This window comes from Perca fluviatilis, chromosome 17, assembly GCF_010015445.1.
Source record: "Perca fluviatilis chromosome 17, GENO_Pfluv_1.0, whole genome shotgun sequence".
Taxonomy (NCBI): Eukaryota; Metazoa; Chordata; class Actinopteri; order Perciformes; family Percidae; genus Perca; species Perca fluviatilis.
Window position 1 is genome coordinate 17,814,928 of NC_053128.1, and position 24,627 is coordinate 17,839,554.

The 24,627-nt window shown below is 39.6% G+C and overlaps 1 protein-coding gene across 4 annotated transcripts; it reads left to right on the plus strand.

Moving 5' to 3' along the window:
• The first annotated feature begins 159 nt into the window (after positions 1 to 159).
• On the plus strand, positions 160 to 24,314 carry kcnn2 (potassium calcium-activated channel subfamily N member 2). 4 transcript variants are annotated; one of them, XM_039780335.1, is made up of 9 exons: positions 160 to 1,108; positions 1,509 to 1,604; positions 12,381 to 12,799; positions 13,069 to 13,210; positions 13,377 to 13,487; positions 13,581 to 13,708; positions 15,662 to 15,670; positions 18,640 to 18,709; positions 22,295 to 24,314. In XM_039780335.1, exons 1-9 carry the CDS (start codon positions 335 to 337, stop codon positions 22,568 to 22,570), a joined length of 2,025 nt encoding a protein of 674 aa, XP_039636269.1. In that variant the 5' UTR covers positions 160 to 334; the 3' UTR covers positions 22,571 to 24,314. The 4 variants fall into 4 exon arrangements, with proteins under 4 accessions (XP_039636269.1, XP_039636270.1, XP_039636271.1 ...); XM_039780336.1 differs by having other exon boundaries at positions 1,512 to 1,604; XM_039780337.1 differs by lacking the exon at positions 1,509 to 1,604.
• The last annotated feature ends 313 nt before the right edge of the window (positions 24,315 to 24,627 follow it).

Consider the following 24,627-nt stretch of genomic DNA (forward strand, 5'->3'; position numbering starts at 1 on the left):
GTTTCAGAAAGATGTTACGTGTTTTTATTAAAAGTTTAGATCTTTGTAAAGGTGTAAACGTACAGGTAGATCTCCAAAAATAACGTAATTATAATAATAGTTTCTGTTGATCCTGATGAAATAAGGTTGGGCTTCACATCTCATGGTTGCAACCTTTTCATGACGTCGATACAGTTGTTTTGGTCCCCCCTGCCCAATCGGAGGCTCCGCTGACATTCTACTGGAGCCGAAATGGGTCTATTCATGCAGCAGCTCTGTCCTCCCGTAAGTACCATAACGCCCTTCGTCGGGTGCTCTGTGGTACCCGACTGCTGCTTTAAACGGCAGCACTGACATGGAAACCCCATTGCAGCTGCAGAACGATTTCTTTCCAGAGCAGCAATTCCAGCACTGTAAGTACCAGCACTACTGCGGGCGGGAGGATCGGATCGGCAAGCAACACGACCAATGCTGCACCTGCAATAACTGCACCTGTGATGCGAGAAAAAGCCTCGTCTTTCGCGGGACGTCGCCGACCACTGTGGGAACTTTAAGGACACCTTCGGAAACGTCTTCGAGACAAGGTTGTCAGTACAGCGTCTGCGAGTTTACACCCTCTAGTCATGGTAGTTCATCCAGGCATCATCATCCTCACAATCAGCAGCAGCAGCATTGTCGCGATCGGCAGCGGGGCAGCCTGGGCAGCAGCCACAAAGACAGTAACTCCTACAATGAAATAGCCATGAGCAGCTGCAGATACAACGGCGGCGTAATGCGGCCGCTGAGCAACTTGAGCTCGTCCCGCAGAAACATACACGAGTTTGATTCCGAGTCCCAGCCTTTGCAGCCCATCTCAGCCGCAGATGCGTCTGACACTTTAGTATCCAAGGCGGAGAATAATTCCACCACACTGATGCCTTACGCATCGGTAGACGGAGGGGGAGGCTGCGGCCACAGTGGCGGTAAATTGGGGAAAAAGAAGAACCAGAACATTGGGGAAAAGCTCGGGCACAGGAGGGCCTTGTTTGAGAAAAGGAAGCGGCTCAGCGACTATGCTTTAATCTTTGGGATGTTTGGGATCGTTGTTATGGTTATAGAGACTGAACTCTCATGGGGAGCCTATGGAAAGGTACGTATTTACACATATGCCAGAGTTAAATTAGTAGCATGGGACTGACGGAGCAGGTAAATAGAAAAATTAAAACTTGTGCCCAAAGTGTTGTATAAAAAGCAGCCACTTTATATAAGAAGTCTGGGCTCACTGCAAAGTGTCCCATGTAGTCACATTGTCACATGCAGGCCAAAAGGCCCACTGCTGTCCAACTGCTGTTCAATTTTACAAACAGATATCACATGTCAGAATTTGTTGCAGTACACTTTAAGAAGCTGAATTATTACTTAGCCTACATGTGTTTTTTTTCCCCCAGATGTGTGTCATACATGTAACTAAGGCTGGTTTACCATCATAAGAATGTGCTTTTATGTCATGATGTGTGTTGTTTGGCTTTAGTGTTGTTGCTCTTTTCCAGGAGTCCCTGTATTCATTAGCTCTAAAATGCCTGATAAGCCTTTCTACAATCATTCTCCTGGGACTGATTATCATATACCATGCAAGAGAGATACAGGTAATGTTGTAACACTTTTCTTATTCTTTAACTGTTGGTGTTGAAGGGTCAGCAGTCTGCTTTAACAATAAATGTCTCTCCACATTTAGTCAATTTAATGTGAAATTAATAGGTCTCTAAACCTTTTATAGTATGTCACAAATAGGTTTGGTATTCAGTAGGTTTTGCAGAAAATTAGTATTTGCAGGTTAGAAGGTTCTTTATTCACTTTCCAAAATCTACCAAAGTAAATAACTTCTTGAGAAAGCAAGCGCAGTGTTACATTTCAGTTTCTGTGCAGTGTGGGGCTGTGTAATTACTCAATGAAATCATATTAATTTTTATATATATAGTAGTATATTATTCTTTACTGCAAAGTTCACACGTCTAATGTTTGTTCCATGACTCCATGTTTAAAAAGCTACACAGCCCTGTGATTGCATAGATGACAGTAGAGGTGTTTGGACTGTCGAGTGTAGCAACATTAACAGTTCATTATATATTTTGATTAGATTTAGGAAGTCCTCACAGGGCTCAGTGGATGAATATAGATTGTCAGCCTCCCCTGAGATGTTCCAACACAGTTTTATGACCTTGCCTCGAAGCTTTGTTGCATTACTTACAGTTCTTCCTGCGCTTCAGCACTTGTGTGTCTTTGTTGAACAGCCACAGAATGAATGGTGCCCCTTTCTGCATGATGGATGTATGTTGCCAGAAAGCTTTAATGTATAAGATACTTATTTTTTCTTTCTTTTTAATTAAATCAACTTAAAAAGGAAAACATCACATGAAAAGAAACACAACTGCAAGCATTTTCTCAAATCTTGAATGACACCATGTTTAATCATGTTAATGGACGAAAGATGGCGATGGTGATTTAACAAAACAAAAAAAATGCCTTCAGCTGAATTGTATGAGCTGATACAGCTGTTTTAATCAGTTTATATTCACAATGTAAAATGTGATTTAGTAGAACAGAAAAATATTACATTTGGTTCTTATCGTTGGCGCATAAAGTTGCATTTGCTACAGTATATTCATCAGCCTTGTTGGTATATTTAGTGCTTACAAGTCCCAGGGGAGTATCAGTCATAGAAATAGCCCAACAGTAAAATGTGTTGCCCTCTTCAGATGTCTCCATGTAAACCTTTCTTTATGAGGGATGACAGAAGACACAGACATCATTACCATATTTCAATGCAAAGCAGAAGTGTTTCCATTTCCCCAGCAGACAGTTCCCAGTAGCTGTTTATAAATTAGAAAGCATGCTGTAAGTTTGCATGACAGTATCATATTCATTCTTCCCTCCCTTGGCCTCTGCACCTTTTACTTAATCCTGTGTAAATTATTCAATTCCTAAACTGAGCTTTTAACCTCTTGCTTGAGCAAACCTTTCTTGATGTTAAATAATGTAATTAGTTGTGACTAATATCTTGCAAAGGTGCACTTTTTTTTATCACAGCTGTTTTCCATTTTGTGAGTTTTATAACAGATTGTGTTAAATTGGTAGTCATGCCTCAGTCTGTTCACAATAAACCAGTAAAACGTTAAAGTACTGGACTGTGCTCACTGTACTCATATATTCTCACTGTTGTGGTGCTGCAACACATCTCTATTGACAAACATGGTAATGATAGCTGTTTCAAATAGCTTGAAGCCTCGGTTTTACACATTAGAAATGTCTGTAAAGCAAAATTCTTTCCTTCAGTACAGGCAAGATGAAATGTTAATTTTAGCTCTAAAACTAGCTTTTCATTCCATTCCTTTAATTGTCAGTAGCTCCACACTTACCCCAAAGGAAGGCTGTTTCAAACCTCTTTGATGCAGACTCCTTTTGACAGTCACGTCAATATCCAAAACATTTTTCACCCCAGATAGCTCTCTCTCTACATGATAAAGACGTTTCCACTTTTGCTGACCTAGAAAACTTTATTTAGGCGATTGTTTGCCCCAGAGTTGATTACTGCAATGCACTTTTCACCACATATCCCCTCTCCACAATGATTTATATGCAATTTATTCAAACGTAGAAGCCTGAACACTTAAATGAATCAGGAAACATTGTCACTTAACTGCAGTCTTACTCACAACCTGCTGTACAAGTTGATTATAAGGTCTATCCTCTAATTCATCAAGTCCCCTTTGGAACAAACTATCAGCCAGTTCCTGGAAACTGACTGTCTTACTATTTAAATCCAGTTCATAGTGTTTATGCTTCAACTTCCACACCAGCTGCTCCTTTGCTTCTCTGCCTGAGGGGCTTTGTGCCTGTTGTTGCTAGTCTGTCATTACTTGGTTCTTGCAGACTGACATATGTACACACACACACACACACACACACACACACACACACACACACACACACACACACACACACACACACGCAGACACATACACGCATACACAGAGAAATTTGTTCTAAATCTATCTAAATGTAATGACACACATGCACACACACTTGCTCTGGAAGTGTGTGTGTGTGTGTGTGTGTGTGTGTGTGTGTGTGTGTGTGTGTGTGTGTGTGTGTGTGTGTGTGTGTGTGTGTGTGTGTGTGTGTGTGTGTGTGTGTGTGTCATATCATATCATATACACTACCATTACGCAATCCACACATTGAAATGTTGTATTCTATCACCTGGGAGAGATCAATGCTAACATCAGTACCCTATCAAACGTATCAGTCACATCACATGCTTTGACACTGGGTATTTCTGTGTGTCTGTGTGTGTGTGTGTGTGTGTGTGTGTGTGTGTGTGTGTGTGTGTGTGTGTGTGTGTGTGTGTGTGTGTGTGTGTGTGTGTGTGTGTGTGTGTGTTTGTTTCCTTTTCCTTTTCTCTGTGCTTCATTCATTTGCATGTGATAACAATTTGATTTGACTTCATATGTGTTCAATTTAATTGTTTTACTGTGGCTATATTTTTTATTAGACCTGCCCTGCCGGGCTAAAAGCCATGCCTTTCAAACGTAGCCCTGCCCCTAGTCCTGCCCCTAGTTTGTACCTGACGCTTACTGTAACAGTAAAAGAGTACTCCACTGATTTAGCACTGTCAAACTCAAGATGGACAAAATAAAGATTAAACGAATCAGAGATATTGCCCTTTCATTCTACACATTATCTTTCCTTGTCAAAACCTGGCACCAACATGACCCACAATGCAACTTCACTGCCAACATATATTCAGGTGCGTTGTGCCAGTCGCAGCTAATGTAGCCTCAGCCAGCTAGCCTCATGCAGAGATGAGGAGCGGCCTGCAGAGATCTGGTAATCTCACTTCTTTTTAACTCCACACCACCAGTTTTGTTTCATTTTCAAGCTTTTAGTCTTCAGCTCCAACCGACACTGACTCAAGTGACATCACAAATTGATTGAGTTCCCCTTTGACACTCAATCCAACTTTTACATGTCAAAGTCAATTTACTAGTCATTGGAAGTACAACACGGCAAATACGTTGTATAATGTCTGTGGCTCTGGATAAGCTTTGAAAAGTCTGATAAAATTATATCAAAATTATAACAAAGTATATCAGTTTGGGTTTAGATTTCACTTAACCCTGACTAATTGACTCCATATGTGGTATTATCACCATCATACTGTATCTACAGTTGATGTCCCTGGCATGCCCTGGTTTATGACTACCACTTTATTTTTGTTATGACTTTACATGAGCCCAAAATTATTTGTGATATTAGTAGAATGCTTTTATTAAGTGCACTTTTCCATGTGGGGAATGTAGCTCCTGCAGTGAAATGGATTATGCATGCACACCCATGTGTACTCACAGATGCCTGTCAGATGTAGAAGCATAAGTCAGGATGATGAAATTTTTCCCCACCACCATACCCCTTAAAACTGATTTACTTCTCAGACTCTGTAAAGACTGTGCCCTCTCATTTTATGGGGTATAACAACAGGAAGTGTTTCCTCCTCAGAGTGACTGAAAACTCAAAAGGTCAGGTCAGACAGGATACCAGCTGTCATTTAAATTGTTTAGGGATACATCTGCTGTGCTGTCATGGTAGTGATGGGTGACCTACTGAGCAGTTACCAAAAGAAACAGTCTGTCCATGTTTTGCTAAATATCCTGAGACTTGTCCCACCCACTACAATTAGGATATGTATAATAACGTTTAATTCTTCTTTGTATGTATTGATGTTGTTCATTATCTTTTTATACTTCTACTTCAAATGTTATCGGTCTGATTCAGTCCCAATGATGTCTTTTGGTAACAACTGGCGATCCGCCATGATTTAGTTGAGTTTGCTGCATTGGCAGGCAGCGACTTACTGTACAGTATGAGTGGAAATTGAGAGGTTAGAGTCTGTAGCTGCTTCATGACTTTGATTTGTCATTGTCAAAGACTGATACGAGCTACGAGCTTGGAGCATATTCCTGCTCTTGCTGTTAAGATGGTTGATGAGCTCACCTTATTCCCAAACAGACAGAAACTGACATTTTGAAAGTTTTCTCTTCTTGTCACAACAAAGGCTGGTTGCCGAGGGGCATTTGTGTTAAGGCCATTGCTGTGTCACTGTACCTTGTGATGACAGTTCTGCTGAGTTTTTTTAAACTAATGCAAAATGCTTTGGGTTTAAGCTGTTCTGTCTTTGATGTGTACTTTTGTGATAAAATTTAGCGCTTCACAGTTGCACAGTATTACATTTTACTTGCAGAAAAATTAAAATAACACCACATCTGCGAATCTTGCCAAAGTCAAACTTGGCAGTGCTTGTCAGACCGCCCTTAGGTCATGTGTATGTGTCAGAGATATGTTGTAACTGCAGGAGACGCTCTGCATTTCTCACAGTGAAATCTGTCCTCTACCTGAGACTCCAGACTGGAGTCATATAACCACCGCTGGCTCATGACCTTAATGTTTTCACTGAACATACAGGCTTTCAAGGGCAGAGACACTCAGCCTCCTCAAATTCTTCTTGATGGCATTTAGCATTTACTAAATTGTGCTCTGTGGGACTTTAAACATGCAGATGATTTTAGGTTATTAATGTGTTGGCCGCCGCAGCAAAACTTTTAAGAAAGAAAGATTTATACGAGCTTTTACTTTGGCTCAGAGAGGCTTTACTTTGCTTTGAATAGGAGAATGGTTATGCAAATGTGAGACTTAATATCAGAAACAAAAGCAAACTGAATCAGCAACAGCTTCAGATTTACTCAGCAAAGTGGCCTCTTAGTGGCTCACTTTGATAGCATAAATAAAGCATTGCATTAATGTCTAATCGAGCAGAACCTCTCAACCTAATTCACTAATGAGATTGAGCGTTTTCATTCTCAGTGACAAGATATATGTTCCCATCTCTACATTACACAGATTAAATATTGAGCCGGACTCCATTAGTTATATTGAGCATCGTGCAACCAGTAACCAACCCAGCTTAGCATTGCAGGTGAGCTCTTCTGAGACTGCACGGTGTAGACGCAGGACAGTGGCAGGCGGATAATGATCTCAGGACATATTCAGCTGTATTGTCTCTGAACCTGACATGAATGAACTCTTAGTGATTAGACTTATTTTGTGTCCATAAGAAAACAAGCTGAGAGAAGCCAGAGACTGCTGGATTTGTCCTCAAATCGTCCTCATGGCCACTGTATCAGCTGTTTGTTCTCTCAGATGTGTTGCACAATGCAGGAGCTTAATGTATGTGCTCTTGTACTTTATTTTTACTGTGAGGATACCAGTTTTTGGAAAGTGAAGACATTTTCGCCATGGTTAGAATTAGGTTTAGATTAAGGTTTGGACACACATACTCACATGTAAAGAGGTATAAACGTGTGTTTGTGTGTGACTTAAAATGACTTACAGTTAAGGGCCAGTTAACCCAAATTACCATTGGAAAACATATTGTGTTTCCCTGTATTCCTCATTTTTCTTATAAGGCATCTGGCTGTGCAGATAGTAGTTTTGATTTGATTTGCCCAGGTTTGGAGTTATAAATCTCTGTCTCAGTTCGCTGGATTTTATGAGGAACATTGTTTCTGGAAAGAAATGTTGCTGTTGAATTTTTAGCCATGGCTCTGTGGATAGCAATGCCAGTCGGTAGGTCCACCACTTTGATCCAGACAACTTGTGGGAATTACTGGAATTGTTGGGTCTTTGTAAATTATAGAGTGTGGTCTAGACCTACTGTAAAGTGTCTTGAGATAACTCTTGTTATGATTTGATACTATAAATAAAATTGAATTGAATTGAACTGTTAGATTGGATTTCCATGAAACTGTGCAGACATTCTCATTGTCTTTGGTGATCCTCTGACTTCTCCTTTAAGGTTGATGAGGTTGACATTTATGGTTTTGAATGAAATGTCTCAACAAATATTAGATGAATTGCTATGAATTTTGGTACAGGCATTCATGTCCCCCTCAGGATAAAATCATAATAATGTTGGTGATCCCTTAACTTTTAATATTTCATCATTATCATGTGAAAATTTAAATGTGTCCAATAGCTTGGTTTATGATCAAATATCTGTAAAACGGAATGAGATTCACATCAGCCTAAACTGTACTTTGTGTTTTGTGCTAACTAGCCAATGTTAGCATGCTAACACACTAACCTAGGATGTTGAACATGGTATATATTATACCCGCTACATACCAGCATGTAAGCTTTGTCATTGTGAGCATGTTGGCATGTTGAGCCATCACAATACATGGGAAAATGAAACGGATCTGCATGCCAGGATATCACTAGTTTTAAGTGAGAAAAAAAATGTTTTTCTTTTGCCATTTGGGTTAAACGACCCTTAAAGTAACCAAATCAGCGTACAAAGTCTGCAAATTTTCATTTGGTATGTTTGTAAGGTTCATCTTGAAATTGACGTTCCTCTTTGATGATGCAGTTCATATGAGTTTGACCATTTCCTGAGACCATTTCCCCCTCGAGAGGTGTTTGATCACTTCCTTACTCCTCTGTTTACATGATTGCTTGATTTATATTGTATCCAGTACAAATATGAAATAAGCCAAACATTTACTTGACCAACACAAATTAGATTAATTTGGCCTCTTTGAGCCTCTATTGTGTCATAATGTTTTAAAAAAAACTCACAGTTCATAGTGCTGTTTGCCAGACAGCAGTCCAGACTGTCAGCTTCTTTGCTTTCATTCTTTAAAGACTTGTTTTGAACTGTGATTAAGTTAGTTCAAATTTAAAAATCCTTTTACTTGCTGTATTTAAATTATTTGTCAGCCTCCTGTAACTAATTTAAAAGCGTCCTGTTTCATCAACTCTATTTTAGGCCTGACTCTCAGTGTCTATCATGTTTACATGATTTAAAACACACAGTTTAAGGTTTTTACACTGCTGGTTCTGCTGCTAGCATGGAATATTTGATGCTCTGAGGTTAAGGGCCCTTGAGTATTGTATTACAGGTCGGCCATTACCATAATTGCTTTTACCCACCAAGTAGGCTTTCCTTATGCAACCTGCGTTTAAATGTTTAATTACATTGTTTTGAGGTAACAAACTTTGTAACTGTATTTGACAGGACAGGTTTGTTGTTTAAAATTTAAAATAAAACGCTGCTTGTGCTGTGTGTAAACAATAGATTTAGCTGCGTTTAGAGCCCTAATTCTGTAAGTAAGAAACTGTAGCAGAGTGGAGACACAGCTTGTGTTTCCGTGTCTACATTACACTCACTTGGAAAGCCGAACACGACGAGCTGTGGTTAGAGTTACACACTTCTCTGACAGATGTCAGTGTGTTAAAGGAGCTCGGTGTCACTCATTTGATATGAACAACTGCCTCTGAAAATTTAATTTATGTGTTTTCTATGTTTGGGGAAAACTTTGATTCTAGCCTTTAAATAAATATAAATGAGCTGCAGAAGCTTTGTGGGTCAGTTGTACTGTTTGTTCGGGGACATGTATTAGCTGTAGCTTGTTCTGTTTTTGTTGTAATGTGCCAGCTTGTTGACAGTTGATGTTTCTTGCACAGTGGCGGTTGGACATATAATTGGCTCAGAAGCTATAATAAACATACAGTGTTTGCTGTTGCGGGTTCAGTGAAGGCTGTGTGTTAAAGCGAAGCGGGCTGCTGCAGTATTAGTGTGCATTCATGTATGTCTGTGAGAAAAGTGTCAGTGCACCGTGTTATTGATTTCTTCTATGTGCTTTCTTTGTCCTTGAACATGTTGAATGGGCTTTCATTTCAATGTGAGAAATATGACTACTTCAGCAATTCAATTTTATGTAGCATATCACTGGTAAATGTATAATCTAGGTCACTGATCCCATTAGCCCTCCAGGACTGGGACAGTTTTTTACTTCTATATTGAGAAATTCCAAATTAAACCAAATGGAGAGTAATTGGCAAGATGCCAAGTCGTAGTGTGCCTCCAGTGTGTGTTAGATATTATTGACATTTGGTTTGGACCCTCCCTTTGACACAAATTACAAATTGCATCACCCAGCCTCCTTAATTTCTCATCTTAACTCTGATTTTAAGCATAATATGTTAATGGTATAACAATTTTTTGTAATGTATAAAAGCGAATGCATTTTAGGAGTGGAATTAGCATTTGGTTGTGCTAAAAATGCATTATGTCACAGTTTATTAACTATTTTACCTTAATTCTGTTATAATGCAGATAAAAGTGAAGGCAAATGTTGGCTTGTAAAAAACGGCATGCTCTTTGGGGAGAATATGTTCAATCCCTAATAACTATAAAGGTGAAAACATATATTTATGCCTCCAGAACCTAGGGGGGAATAGCCCTGATATGGAGACATGATTGTTGTCCTCTGCATATGGCAAAATTTAAGCTAACTTTACCATCCATGGCGCGCACAATAGGCATGTTTTGGACATAACTTTTTTGATGTTTCTATTCAAGCTTGTTTTACAGTAAATTATGAAATTGAATATAAACCAGGGCCATGAAAGCATTGGGAAAAAAATGACCAACCTCTTTTCAGCAAAAAGAAATAAATACATGGCCCTTCCTCTTTTCTGACCCCTAATCATTTTTGTACAGCCCCTAAACTTAAAATACAGTATGTTCTTCTTTATTCTTCTTCAAGGGTAATGCCGGCAGGTATTAGTGGATTTGAAAAAAAAGTCACTGATAATCCAAATTGCACACTGTGAATATTAAAGAGGAGCTGAGCTGAAAGATAAACTGACCTGTACACAATCCTGTTCTCAGAGATGCTAAACTGTAAGCAAAAACATTATATGTGCTTATTTTCATTTAAATCCATATTATCATATTAAGGAAGTGTCCGACAAAATGTAATCTTGTGCAGTTTTTCTTTTCTCTCCTTAAGAGAGGCTTCTGCTCTCATGGCAAAATCAGCCGCCAGGAAACCCCACTTGTATTTGCTGACAGCAACATTTTGTGAAATATCTACTGCTAGTTGTGATGGCCTGTATGCAGGCAGAGAACTTTGTGGTGATTGAGTGGATAGAGCAGGAGCAGCTGTGGAGGAATATCAGTGTTGTGGGTCAAAAACAGGAATTATTTGTCAAATGTAGGGGAAGCTAATACAGTTTGGTATTATTCAATCTGCAACCCACACCAGTAAATATACAACTCAGAAAGAGAAGTGAGATTAAGAGAGCGTGAATCTATGACCAGGGATCACTGTGTGAGCTGGTGATGGCTGTCAGGGCTCTGCCATTAGTTCAGGGTGAATACACCCGGCAGTGAATCTTCTGGCCGAAGATAACTGTAGATTGGATTGAAATAGATGAGGGGAAGGAAGGGGATGAACAAGAGGAGTGGAGGGGTGGAGAAGAGTGATGACGGGGATTGAAATCCACCCACACTGAAGTCCCCAGTGGAACGGCCTACCTTCTGTTCGGGGTGGCCAGGCGATCAAAAGATAATGCTAATGTGAAGGCGGCAGATGTTCTTATCAGTATAACGCTTTAAAGTTGAAAATGCATGCTGCTGATGTAACTTATTCATGGAGTCTGAAAGCAGAGAGAGAAACAAAGTTATTTGTGGAGTAGTGAAGACAAACCTGTGGAAACAGACTATTTGGCCTATCTTAATACAAATGACATACTTTACATGAATTCTTGCCATTTGTTGTAGAATTTTAGATCCCAGAGCCCAAGGTGATGTCTTCAAATGTCTTGTTTTGTTCAACCAAAAGTCAAATACCCAAGGATATTCAGTTTACGGTGAATAAGCCTACATGTATGACAAAGAAAAGCTTGACTCATTGTTTTAGCTTTAATTTTGGTTTCTTTCTACCTTACAGACAGCCGTTCTAGTCAATCCATTTCACTTAAATATAAAAATTAAGCTTGAAAATCTTTGAAGCTTAAGATTCGCAGGGATTTTCTTCCCATACAGAAATTAATAGAAACAAATACCTACCTGCAAGGCAGGACGAAACGCATGAAAACCTATACTGTAAAGCATCATGGTATTCTTTGGAAAATTTATTCAGAAAAACAGATACATGATATTTCAGTGTTGCAACCTTCATCAGATACATATCTGAAGAGTGTAGCATTCTCCCCTTTTATTTCCTCCTCCAAATGTTGTTTCGAGCACAACACAGTGACTTCAATTCTATTTTATTCTCTTGAAAATAGTCAAAAATGTTGTATATATACTGTATATATATAATATGTCTTAAATGGGCAGCAACATGGTAGGGGGATTGCTAAGGTCTTAAAAAATATGACTAAGAAAATGTGATTGAATGACTAAAGGCTATTTGTGACTTATTGTTTAATAGGGTTTAATGATTTCCTGTAACTAGCGGAGTCACCATGATGAAAATGTTACCCTGCATTAGACTCACCATGCCCTTTCCTTACAGTTATTTATGGTGGACAACGCAGCTGATGACTGGAGGATAGCCATGACATATGAGCGCATCTTCTTCATCTGCCTGGAAATCTTGGTGTGCGCCATCCACCCTATCCCAGGCAATTACACCTTCACCTGGACAGCACGCCTGGCCTACTCGTATGTGCCATCCAAGACGGATGCAGATGTGGACATAATTCTGTCCATCCCCATGTTCCTGCGGCTGTACCTCATCGCTCGTGTCATGCTGCTGCACAGCAAACTCTTCACGGACGCCTCGTCCCGCAGCATCGGTGCACTCAACAAGATTAACTTTAACACACGCTTTGTGATGAAGACCCTCATGACCATCTGTCCCGGCACTGTGCTGCTGGTCTTCACCATCTCACTGTGGATCATCGCCGCATGGACTGTGAGAGCTTGCGAGAGGTGCCTGGATCAGTTTCTCACACTATGCAGCACTGCTCAGCATGAAACATAGATAAGGCATAAAAATAGATAATGTACACACTTCTTAGCTCACGCTGTGTCTGAGCATCAAGACAGAAAGATTTACAAGAAAAGATGAAAGCCCTGCAGTATCCTAACAACACATTTAATCTTACTACTACAATGGATTTTTGTTTTTTTCAAATGAGAATTAGTCAGAAGGTGAAGCTGGAGGTTGGTCAACCTATTGCATTTATTATTTATTACAGGTACCATGACAACCAGGACACAACCAGCAACTTTCTAGGAGCCATGTGGTTGATCTCAATCACATTTCTTACCATTGGATATGGGGATATGGTCCCAAACACATACTGTGGGAAAGGCGTCTGCCTCCTGACTGGCATTATGGTGAGAAAAGCAGAGCTCCAGTTTATTTTTATTTTTTTATTTTTGCCAGTCAGTATTTCTGATATTGACAGAAAGCCTTTATTAAAGACATTATTTTTGTAAAAGTAACTAATATGCTACTATCCACGTTGTATATTTGTGCCTGTCCTTTCTTGTTATTTCCCAGGGCGCTGGCTGCACTGCCTTGGTGGTGGCTGTGGTGGCAAAGAAACTGGAGTTAACCAAAGCTGAAAAACATGTCCACAATTTTATGATGGACACCCAGCTAACAAAAAGAGTAAGTGAAAGCTCCACATTCTGTTATTTTGACATTACAGATATTTTACCTTTCTGCGTTCTTGACCCAAATGTTTCCTTTTTTGCACTTTAGGTGAAAAACACAGCTGCGAATGTTCTCAGGGAGACGTGGCTCATCTATAAGAACACCAAACTGGTGAGGAAGATGGACCACGCCAGAGTCAGGAAACACCAGAGGAAATTTCTCCAAGCCATTCACCAGTAGGTACCCCAGTCTTAACCCCTGACCTCGCAACTCATGTCAGCCTAATGCCTTTTATCACTTGATTTACCGATGCAACACCAACCTGAAATCTGACTTGTTTGACACCTGTAGCAAAATATATGTGCTCATATTATTGAAGGATCTTGTACTTGTTTCACCTGACTTGACTAACTTTACATTTGCAGATGTGCCTGTTGATTCTGCATCATAAAGAGTGGTAAAATGTGCAAGAGAACTACATTCACTGATACACTAGAGGCTCTTGTTATCCATTTATTTAAAAATTGAGTAAAAAAAGTGAGTGTCAGTGAAATATAAAAGCGAAATGTTTTATGTGAAAAAATTGCATTTTTCTCTGAATGAGCCGTGGAAAACTTCCGCTAAGCGTGTGGGTATATTATGGAAATAGTCAGTCCTCAGTTTTACAGAATTATTCCTGAAACTAATTTTCCCTTGAAATATTCTTGAGTTACAGAATTCACAGCAGTATGATATTAATCTCTCACTACTCACTTTTAGCTGTCACATTGACTCTTGTGTTTCTTTCGCTGTAAATCAGATGTCAGGCTGACCTCGGGGCTGACACATTTGGGTTTTTACTTTTCTAGGGGCTGGTCAGACACTTAACTGTCAGCTAGTCTTTTATTGGGTCCCCAAGGACCCCCTGATGTGCTAGCTAAGTCCAAAACAGTATCGATTTTAGCCTCACCTCACTCTTGTTTTCCTTCAACCTACAGTGCTTACAAGCACATCCAGTCTGTGGCTTCTTTTAAATAACTGGCATTCAACTAGGTCTGCAATGAGTTTGTTATTATGTAGCTTTGCTCAAGTAAAATACCCCGTTTGTATGTTTGTTTGCTTTCTGTGGTTTTATGTATGTATATGGGTCTTTGTGGCGTGCAACTTTGATTTGCTCATGAATCTTTTGAACATACATTTATGTTTCAAAAACATTAAGATCTTTAATTACAAGGTAGAGAGATAGAGAAATACACAAACTGTCTGCTGCTGGTGGTGCTGCTGCTGCTGCTGCAACCCGCATCCAGATTTGTGCCGTTTAATCGCATTTTGTCATGGTTGCTTTGTCGAGTCATTAGGTCCTTGCTGTCGTATTCAGCCGATTTGCAGCAGTGATGACAGCGTCTCATGTCCCCCTCCTGTTCTCTAGGACAGCCTAATAATGGAAATCCCTCTGAGCTACTAAATCTATAAAGAAGTAGATTTGGTGGGAAAAAGTCACGTCTAGCTCTTTAAGTAAGGACAAAATGACAAAACTACTCAAAATGGTGTCACCGCCACACCTTTATCTATCCGTTTTGTACACAAGGTAGTGTGTTCACAGGCTTTATCTTGGAGAGTTTTAAGTATTGCCTGTAGGTGAGATTTATATAGGACAGGAAGTGGCCTGACAGTGAGCAGATCGCTCAAGTGGAGAGTTTGGAAAAGGGCTACAGCCATCCTTGACCTGTCATGAGTCACGGATATCATTGTGCCTGTTTCTTCTGGTCAAAGCTGCAATAAAGGGTGAAAAACGTTCACAGAAGTCTTCATCAATTGCTGTAAAGGATGCGGAGTTAAACAGTTGTGTAATGTGGCCCTAGACGCTTTGAGGCACTCTGTGTTGGTGAATGTTTACAGGAAGTTTGTTTTGATTCACTGTATTTCTGATAACCAGGACCAGTGTGGAAAAAAGGATTAGACTTAGAGAGCAAGCAGAGCTGCATCTACCAGAACAGTCCAAACACAGAGAGATAACTTGCTAGAAATAAGTCAAGAAAAATTGTCTCTGCTGTTCAGAGGTGAGGTGACAGCGTAGAAATTAGGGTTCCAGCAGCCAGACTTGAGCAAAGAGATTTTGCCGTCTGAATATGTTTATCTGATGTTGTAATAATTCATTTGTCTACTTCATGTTTCCTTTTTTTCCTGTTTGTGTCGACACAATGCAATAGAGCTCGAAAGTAAGTCTTCGCCTCACCTGTAGATACAGACCTGTTGTGTGCATGCTAACGAGAGCTTGTCCTTGAACCCAATAATGTGACTAAAAAATTACACTCCCTCATTTGATAAGTGAAATTCATGCCACAAAAAATGTCGTAGCTTGCAACAATTGAATCGTTTCACATGAAACAATCATAAGGTTTTTCTGAGATGTCTGTTTAACTGAGTAACATGTCAATTTGATAAAATAAACATTGTTCTCTTATTTTTCATTCAATCTTCAACATGTTTGCAAACAAACCGCTTCAAATAATCAGCACAAACACCTTTTTTGTTTCATCATTGAGTAGAACCATGTTGCACTTTGTAAACACACCTACAGATGCATATTAAGTGAATTTCAATTATCGGTGATGGAGGGTGTTTTTCTTTCCATTTCTGCATGGATGTGATGAGAATTTAATCTTTAATCAGAAAGCCACTGATTAAACTCCAATCAACTGTGCTTTCACGTACCGAAGGATGACGACTAGAGCTCTACAGGAGACAGACCTGCAGTAGCACAAGTATATACCTCACAGTATCCCTCAAGTCATGTTAACTTAGCAGTCATGCTCATACAGACCAGGGCTCAGGGTCATCTTTCGGCGTGTGGAACCATTGTTACGCCTGTTGCTACATTTGCAGCCCCATTTCCTCCATTTCTCTGTTGGATGACACAGTAGCAAACACGCTGATCAGGTGTTATCATGGCTGGTAAACAGCATAATAACACACACATACAGCTGTCATGCATTTCTGCACTGAGAAGAATTAGCAGAGTTAGCCGTGAACACAGTTTAAACACTCCTAAGGTTATTTGGATGGTGCGGTTTATCACACCACAGGCATGATGTTGCATGCGTGCAACCAAATGTCTTCCAGTATGTTTAAGGCCATTAAGTCAAGTGTCTCAGTGCTGTCAGACCATCCCCTTTGGGAACGATGTCCCTTTCCATCTACAAGGTTGAAGTGGGAATCATAGCAAGAGGCAGGGCAGTGAGTGCTTGTTAGCTCAGCGATCAGTGGATTGGAGAAACAGGAAAGTGACCTGAGAGGAAGGTCATGGGTAAAGCCTCCGAGCAATCCCCTTTGAGCCCGAGAGGCTGATGCCTGCAGCGTGAAGCTGTCAGAAGGGACAGGATAAAAACGACTGCAGAATGGTCACCCTGTCCATTACACTAAAGAGAAATTAGCATTTCCTTCCACAATGAGGTAAAGGGAGGTCATGACAAAGAAAGCAAGTCAAGATTGTAAAAAATATGGCGCAGCACTAACTGAGATTGCTTTAACTGATTTATTGGGTATTGAAAAGCTTAGCGTTGCCGTTTTCCCCTGATGAATAGCAAGCAGATATAGAGTGCCCATTGAAAAGGAGAAATGCCCATGAGAGGTGATTGACCGAGGGAACAGAATATAAAAGACGGGACAAGTGGGCTTCCTCATCCTGACCTCGGGCTGCCCTGTGCTTTGACCCCATCTGCCAGCTATTGGTCATCCAACGGTAAAATTTGAACAGGTCTTACAGCAACTAAAAATCATTTAACATTGAATATCTATCTATATCTTCCATCGTTGTAGATAACTTTGTTTTTATTTTATTTACATACATTATTAATAGAAGTGAAATAGTGTTCTGTACTTGTTTTTGGAGTCTGCTCTGTATGAAGCATTTCGGTCCTCAGTTGTTAGGAAACCTTCCCTTGCCTGTAGTTTCCTTTAGTGACTCCTGTGGCACCCTCTGTTGGTCTAACCTTCGCTCCACATCTGCCTGTCAAGAGAAATGATCCCGCATTGCATGAAAACAGGTGCATCTCAGCTAATTAGCAGACCACCCCCCTCCCCTCCCCTCCCCACCGGGGCCTTTTAAATCCCTTCTCAATCTTACTTCCTGTTTGCCTTCAATTCACACACAACCTTATAACCACCTCGAACTGAATTCATGTCTCAGTTAGTTATAGGTTGTTGTTGTTATTATTTTTTTAAATCTGAAACGTTGGCAAACTTGCCATCATGATGCTATTCTGTGTACTGTGTCCTGTTTAATTCAGCATGCGTAGGTGATTCTTGGGGGAAAAAAACTCAACTCAACTTAATATTTTGAAACCACATATGGTCGACACTCTACAATACTGCACAGTTGCTGTTTTTGAGCGCCTTGAGTAGATGAGTAAAAACACACTAATTAAACATGAGATGTGAATTATTTAATCATGTTGTATGAAGTAGGCAAGTTATTTTTTGCTGACTTAACAAATAGGATCTTTGGCTGTTAAAAAAAAGTGGACCATAAGTCAAGTCACTGAGGAAATTATGCTTTTTTTTTGACTCATTAAACAAGTAATGTATTCTTTTCTATCCATGATGCAAGTTGTGAAGCAAATTGTGAAGGCCTTTTAATTTAATTTTTTGAATGTGGCATCAGAATTTTCTCAATTCTGATTCTGATTTTTTTATTTTGTATTGAAAAGTCTCAAAAGGAAAACATATATACAGAGAGCTCTCTATGTTTACATAAAACTGTGTTTGATATCTGTGGTTTGAGTGACTAAATAATTCATAAACTTAAACAGAGAAAAGTTGGTTTAACCAGAAAGACCAGAACTTTAAAGACACAACAGTTTTTGGTGTTTTATAATCTGACATGCCAAGTATAGTACTTGAGTGGTATGAGTCCGCCTCTGGTATGAGTTCCTTTATTAAGGTTGTATTTATTGGTTGAGTAGGATGTAGGGTCTCATTCTCCTCAGTGGCAGCTTTCTCACCCTCTGTGGTCTCCTTTTCACTTGCATGCAGCTCAACCAAACAGACTGACCCCTGCATTCTCTACACACATCCTGTGCATGTCCTAGGAGTGTTCTCTCCATGTGTATGCCTTGTGTGTGCACAAATTGAATGACAAAATCCTGATAGCGTAAATTTATTGGGTTCTGAATGGTCTTGTGTTCAGATTGAGAAGTGTTAAAATGGAGCAACGCAAGCTGAATGACCAAGCAAACTCACTAGTGGACCTTGCTAAGGTAAGATAGACTAACAGTCTACTGCTGCATTGCACATTAGGACACACAACTATCCTGATAAGTTTCTTTCCTTTGTGTGATTGAATTCAATGCATGCTAGTTCACTCGCTGAATTAGTTGTTTTCTGATAATCAAAGTCTACAGGTGTCAAATAAACAGACAGGCTGTTCACAGGGTGATTAAAAATATATCTGTGTGATGCTTGTGGTTGTCTGCACTCACCTGAGATTCTGATCTTTTGGGTTTCAAATAATAACATCATTTATTTCACTGTGTAAATTATTATCTCCAGGACGTGTTCTCCGTAACATTACTGAATGAGAGGGAAGAGAAACCCCTTTGTGTCCGTGCTGTTTTTCCACTTTATGTATTATGTGATGTTTGTCTCCAGATGTAATAAACAGAAGTTGACAAACCTTAGGGAAGTACCAGGCAGCACGCCAGCCTGACACAGCAGAAACAGTAACCTGGGAAGGGAGACACACTGTGATCTGATGATTCAGCCAGAAGTAAAGGCAGAGAAAGGGAGGGGAGAAAGGCAGAGAGCTTTGACATTCAAACATACAGCACAGTCAAACTGGATTCAGGCCAGCGTGTCATGAAAGGTATTAGTTAATATTGCCCAATCGCCTCGGGCTGTAAAATGACAGCGAGAGTTGGGATTGGACATTGGATATAAGGTGGCTTATAGCCAGATCCACTAAACTGGATCTGTATTTGTTGTTATATGAGTCTGTTGCCATAAGAGGGCAGAGTAGCATCAGTCTCCTTGTGCTCTCAGTGGAAAGATGGAGCTAAATAGAGCTGAACATATCAGTGGCAGCTGCATTGCCACTGCAGTGCAATGTGAAATTCCTCAGATCACAATGTATCCCCTTAGCTCATTATGTCCTCTACAGTCTAATATAGAATGTGGTTTAGCATTTTACTGTTTGCGTGAATATTGTCAACTCTTTCCACAGCATCTTCTTCACTTTGCCATTCAGGCTGAATTATATGTCCTCAAATTGCAAAAATGCTCGCTCAAGCTGCTTTTTAAAACTATTTCTGCCACTCTCCTTCTCTTGTCCAGAAATGGGTTGATGGTGTCAATTTGTTGTTTTATTATACAGTTGAAGTGGATCCATAATAATGGCATATATTCTTGCTCCGTCAGTTTCATCCTCTATTTATGATACGTATTCCCTCATTACTCAGCCTATGTTTGTTTTTGTTACATTTCATAATTTACAGATGAGGCCAAGACTTGGGTCATTTCTGCTCCACTTTCAATCAATTTCTTAGTAAAAGGACAAATTGCATGTGTATAAGACAATATATCCATACATTTAAGTATTTATTTATCATTACACAAAATGTTTAAATGTTGAATTACATTTGCAAGAAATCAAGGATTAGATTAGTGTTCATGTAGTTAATGCAACACAGTGAAACCTTTGTCTCCACTGTAGTCGTCAGGTTAAGTGCTGTCAGTGCTACTTCAGTTCTCACTGATTCACATAAACAACCTATCCCATTATTCCCACCTCAAATCAGAAGAGGACAAGGTAAGTGATGGATGGCATCCCCTCCAGGCTGCCAGGGATTATCAGCCCTCCACTGAATAATACCTCAGAAGCCGCCCTCCAGCAGCATCATCACACCTCATCCGAAATGTCACATAGATTTCTTTGGTTTGTTGTTGACTATTTTTTGAAGACTGAACCTCAGGAGTTTAAAGATCCATGAACAGATGATTGATGCATCAACGGCAAGCATCATGCAAACTCAGCAGGCACCTTTCATGTCTCCTCAAGCTTATAATGTACTCTGGTCTGCATCATGAACTCTTGTAAACTGGTCATAAAATGTGCCCTTCTCAGCCAGTCTTTAACAGAAATTTGTTCTCAAGGTTGTAACTTAACCTGATGTTCCCCTGACCTTTATTAATGTGGAATATACTTCAACCTCTGCTCCCCCAAGACTGGAGGACAATGGACTTGCTGGGAAATTTCAGCCGACAAAATGGATAACGTAGACACCATGATATTACCATAATAAAAGCATTTACTTTAAACTGTAAAAATTGATTTGTCAATTGGACTGGATGTTCATGCTGATAGCTGATATTGCTGATAGCTGATATTTCTATGTCCATCCCATTTGGATTTTTTTTTTAGATGCTGTGATTATAGGATAGGTTCACATTTGTTTTTCTATTTTGTCTTAAAACAATACTCACTTGAATATATGTATATTGAAAGAATTTTGTTCCCCTTTTAAAGCAATTTTGTTGTGTGATGGGGGACAAAATCCACAGCTCTCATTCAGTGTAATTCAAAGTTCAATCAAAACTAAAGCCCCTTTCACACATTCACTGCAAACCTGAAGTAATCTAGACATTACCCTGGGGAGCTGTATGTGACAATGCAAATATCTGAATCAGCTGGATCGAACATCACAGGTGTTTACCCTGCCTGCTCCCAAGTACAAAATCTGTGTAATCTCAGATTGAGCCCAAAGTGTGAGAATTCACAGCAAACAAGTGTTGATAACTTTTCTAACAAACATCCAAGGGTGAATAAAGAGGGAGATGTGTGTAGAAACAACTAGATTTGGAAACTTCTGTCAGTAAGGGCCAACGCTGAAAATGTCAGAAAACTTCAAGGAACGGCAAGAGACTCAGTTGTTTAAAACCAAATTACAAACCGGCTGATGGGGTGTAATCCGCGTCATGCCCTGCCTCCTGCATGCTCTACCCTCGTTTAAACCAAACAGAGTTATTTCCAGTGAGTAAGAACATGTCTGAGACGGAAAATCTCCTGTGGTGTGCTACATGTGAGAAACTGAAACTTTAGACAATGTCAGGACCTGATTCCTTGGACATAGTCCGGAGTTCATATGTGAAAACGGCTTAATATGAGGCTTCAGCAGTCTGAGTCAGTCACTTCAAGAGGGTATCTTCCGAAGTTACTCTGTTCTTTGTACTAAATTCCCTCTGTGTTACCTTCCCTCCACTGTAGCTCAGCAAGAAAATACTGTACATTGAAGCACAAAAAGGGAACTAAAAAGACTGTAGCTTTGGAAGATACCCACTTAATTTGTCTAACTGAGGTTCATAAGCCTCGTATGGGCTTCAATCAAACTTTAAAATGGATTTGTCCCCCATCACTTACATTGAACTTGCTTTAGAGAAGGATCTCTTTGCTGCCAGTACAGTGAGAAAGAACAACTGCAATGACAATTAACGCTTTCAATGTACATAGAGCATGTGAGTATTGTTTTCAAATAGACTTGAAAAATGTGAACCTATCCTTTAATTTGTTTCTGTCAGACAATTAACAGTTGGTTTTTTAAATTATTTAAAGTATGAACAGAATGTGTTGAGAAAGTAAATCTCTTAATGTGAAGCTCACAGTCTATTTCCTTTCCTCTCTTTTTCAGAACAAACTCTTTCAATATTAATTTATTAATTAAAGCCTGTGTTTTTATATTTATGTGTGTGTGTGTTAATAATGGACACATACAAATTTACCAGGTTGTCCATAAAAAATAACACCAATTTTGAAAAATCATGTTAAGTGTGTTCCCTCTCCCCTCTTCCAGACTCAGAACATCATGTATGACATGATATCGGACTTAAATGAGAGAGGAGAGGACATGGAAAAGAGGATTGCCCTGCTGGAGACAAAGCTGGAGACTCTACTGACTAACTTGCAGGCTCTGCCGGGACTCATCAGCCAGGTCATCAGCCAGCAGCACAGGGACTTCCTGGAGGTGCAGCTCCAGCCTTATGACAAACACAGCACTGAGCGCTCACAGTCAGTGTCCCGACGGAGGTCGTCCTCCACAGCACCACCCACCTCCTCCGAGAGCAGCTAGAGTCTAAGGGGAATGCCTCCACTGAAGACTTTTGCCATCATATGGCCAAGTTGCATTTATCGTAAAGCCTTATGGTTTCAATAAGTATTATCCAAATTCTGATGACAGAATCCAAGATACTGAGGACAATGCATTTTAAGGGATAACTTCATGCTGTTATTTGTTTTTATTACCTCAAAAGATGATGTTATCCTTGCTCTGGTGACATGACCACAAATAATGGCGCTTTCCTCAGTAAAGGGCCTATCGATGGGGGTAGGATACGAACTCTTCTCCATCTCTATGCAGAGATAGCCAGTTTTAGTTGGCAAGGTTACCATGTGTGAAACTATTGCACTAAAATAGTGCTTCTCACAGACTTTGTGCTTCCGCTGACTTGATTCAGTTGTCGTGTTCCTCAAAGCAAACTGAGAAACCACAGAGAAATCAGTCAGGAAGCATGACAGTGATATTGGGAAAAGTTCTGTGTTTGATGGACTAGAGTGAACTAAGAGCAGACAGCAGATGAAAATTGCTCCTGCACACAGAAATAACTTAAAAAGCTTGAAATGAGGAAAAAAGCATATATCTTTTAGGTTAGAAACAGCATCAATCTATAGCGGTTTTCTTTGCAGATTGCCCCTTTAGAATGACTATTTTTGGGGCGACATTGCAAATAATTTAATCCTCTAGTCAAAATGAATGCATCAAAATCTGTACTTGCACTTACTTTTTAATCAATGCACTTCAATGCTGACTGACGTATGATATAAAGATGCGTTGCTCATTAAGAGAACATTTGAGATGTTTGGGCATGGGTTTATTATTGTCAATTCTCAAGTTGTGGCTAGTGTTGATGAATCAAGTCAAAGCCCTTTTTGTTGTTTTCTTAGACCTGTAGAGGTCTACAGAAATGTAATTAGTGATCACAAACTCAGTAATTACGGCCTTGTCTTGCTGTGTCTCACCTCCTGTCCTTCCTTCCTGTGCTATTTATGCTTGCTGTCACCCAAGCTGGGCAACAACAGATGCTGAACAACAACTCGCTGAAACCGTATCTACCTTTTAAAAAGAAAATGCCTATTTTTATATATTTTGATGAGGACAAGCACACCTCTTACAACTAAACAAACAATGGGAATGTATGAAGCGACAGATTCAGCATATCTAGCATATGGTTTAGTATTTTTTTGGACTGGAGTTAAGATACATAAAGTTTTCTATTAGGTTATTTCCTGAAATTGATTATAGACTAAAATGTGCATTGTTCTTCAGATTGCATTTATTTTTTACAGCAAAGGCTTTAGATTACACTGTTGGCTGAGCTGGAAGAACAATATTCAAGAGCAGAACTGGTAAATCTACCTACAGTGGCTGGCATTTATTAGGTGTTGAAGTTTTAATGTCAAAAATGTGACTGAAATATCCTCCTTGGCCTTTCATACTGTCTATCTCTGTATGAACTGTGTGAAAGGCCCTGATGTGACCAATATACCCTCTAGACATTAATATTCACATATGAACATAGTTGTTAATGTAACCTTTCCAAGGTTCACAGAGCATAGCATCGGTTAGAGGAGATCATCAAACCAGCAGCGCTGATCTTGTTCAACCAGCCCACCCACTAACCAATAAGTCAATCAGATGGTCAACAACATGACAGATGTTCAGTCCACAAACTTCAGCAACATAGAAACCAATGAGAGATTATATTGTATGCGACTTAAACATTAGACAATTAAACAATAAAAAAATATATACAAAATGTGACTGACCTGCATCCTTTTTTTATATTGTGTTAGAATTTGTATTGAATAGGACAAGTTAGGTTAAGTATCAATTATATTGACATTTAACTGTATTTAATTTGATGTGACAACCTTTCTTGGTTTTGTCACTGACTAATTACTGAAGGAGTGAGGTGTCATGTAGGCTTTATTCTGGTACATATAGAAGTACTCTTTTGCTGACGTAAAAGTACTAATACCACAAAATAAAAATCCACCATTACTTAATTAAAAGTAGCCTTTATGGTGTTATCAGCAAAAAAATATATACATTTAGGTACAGTAATTTAG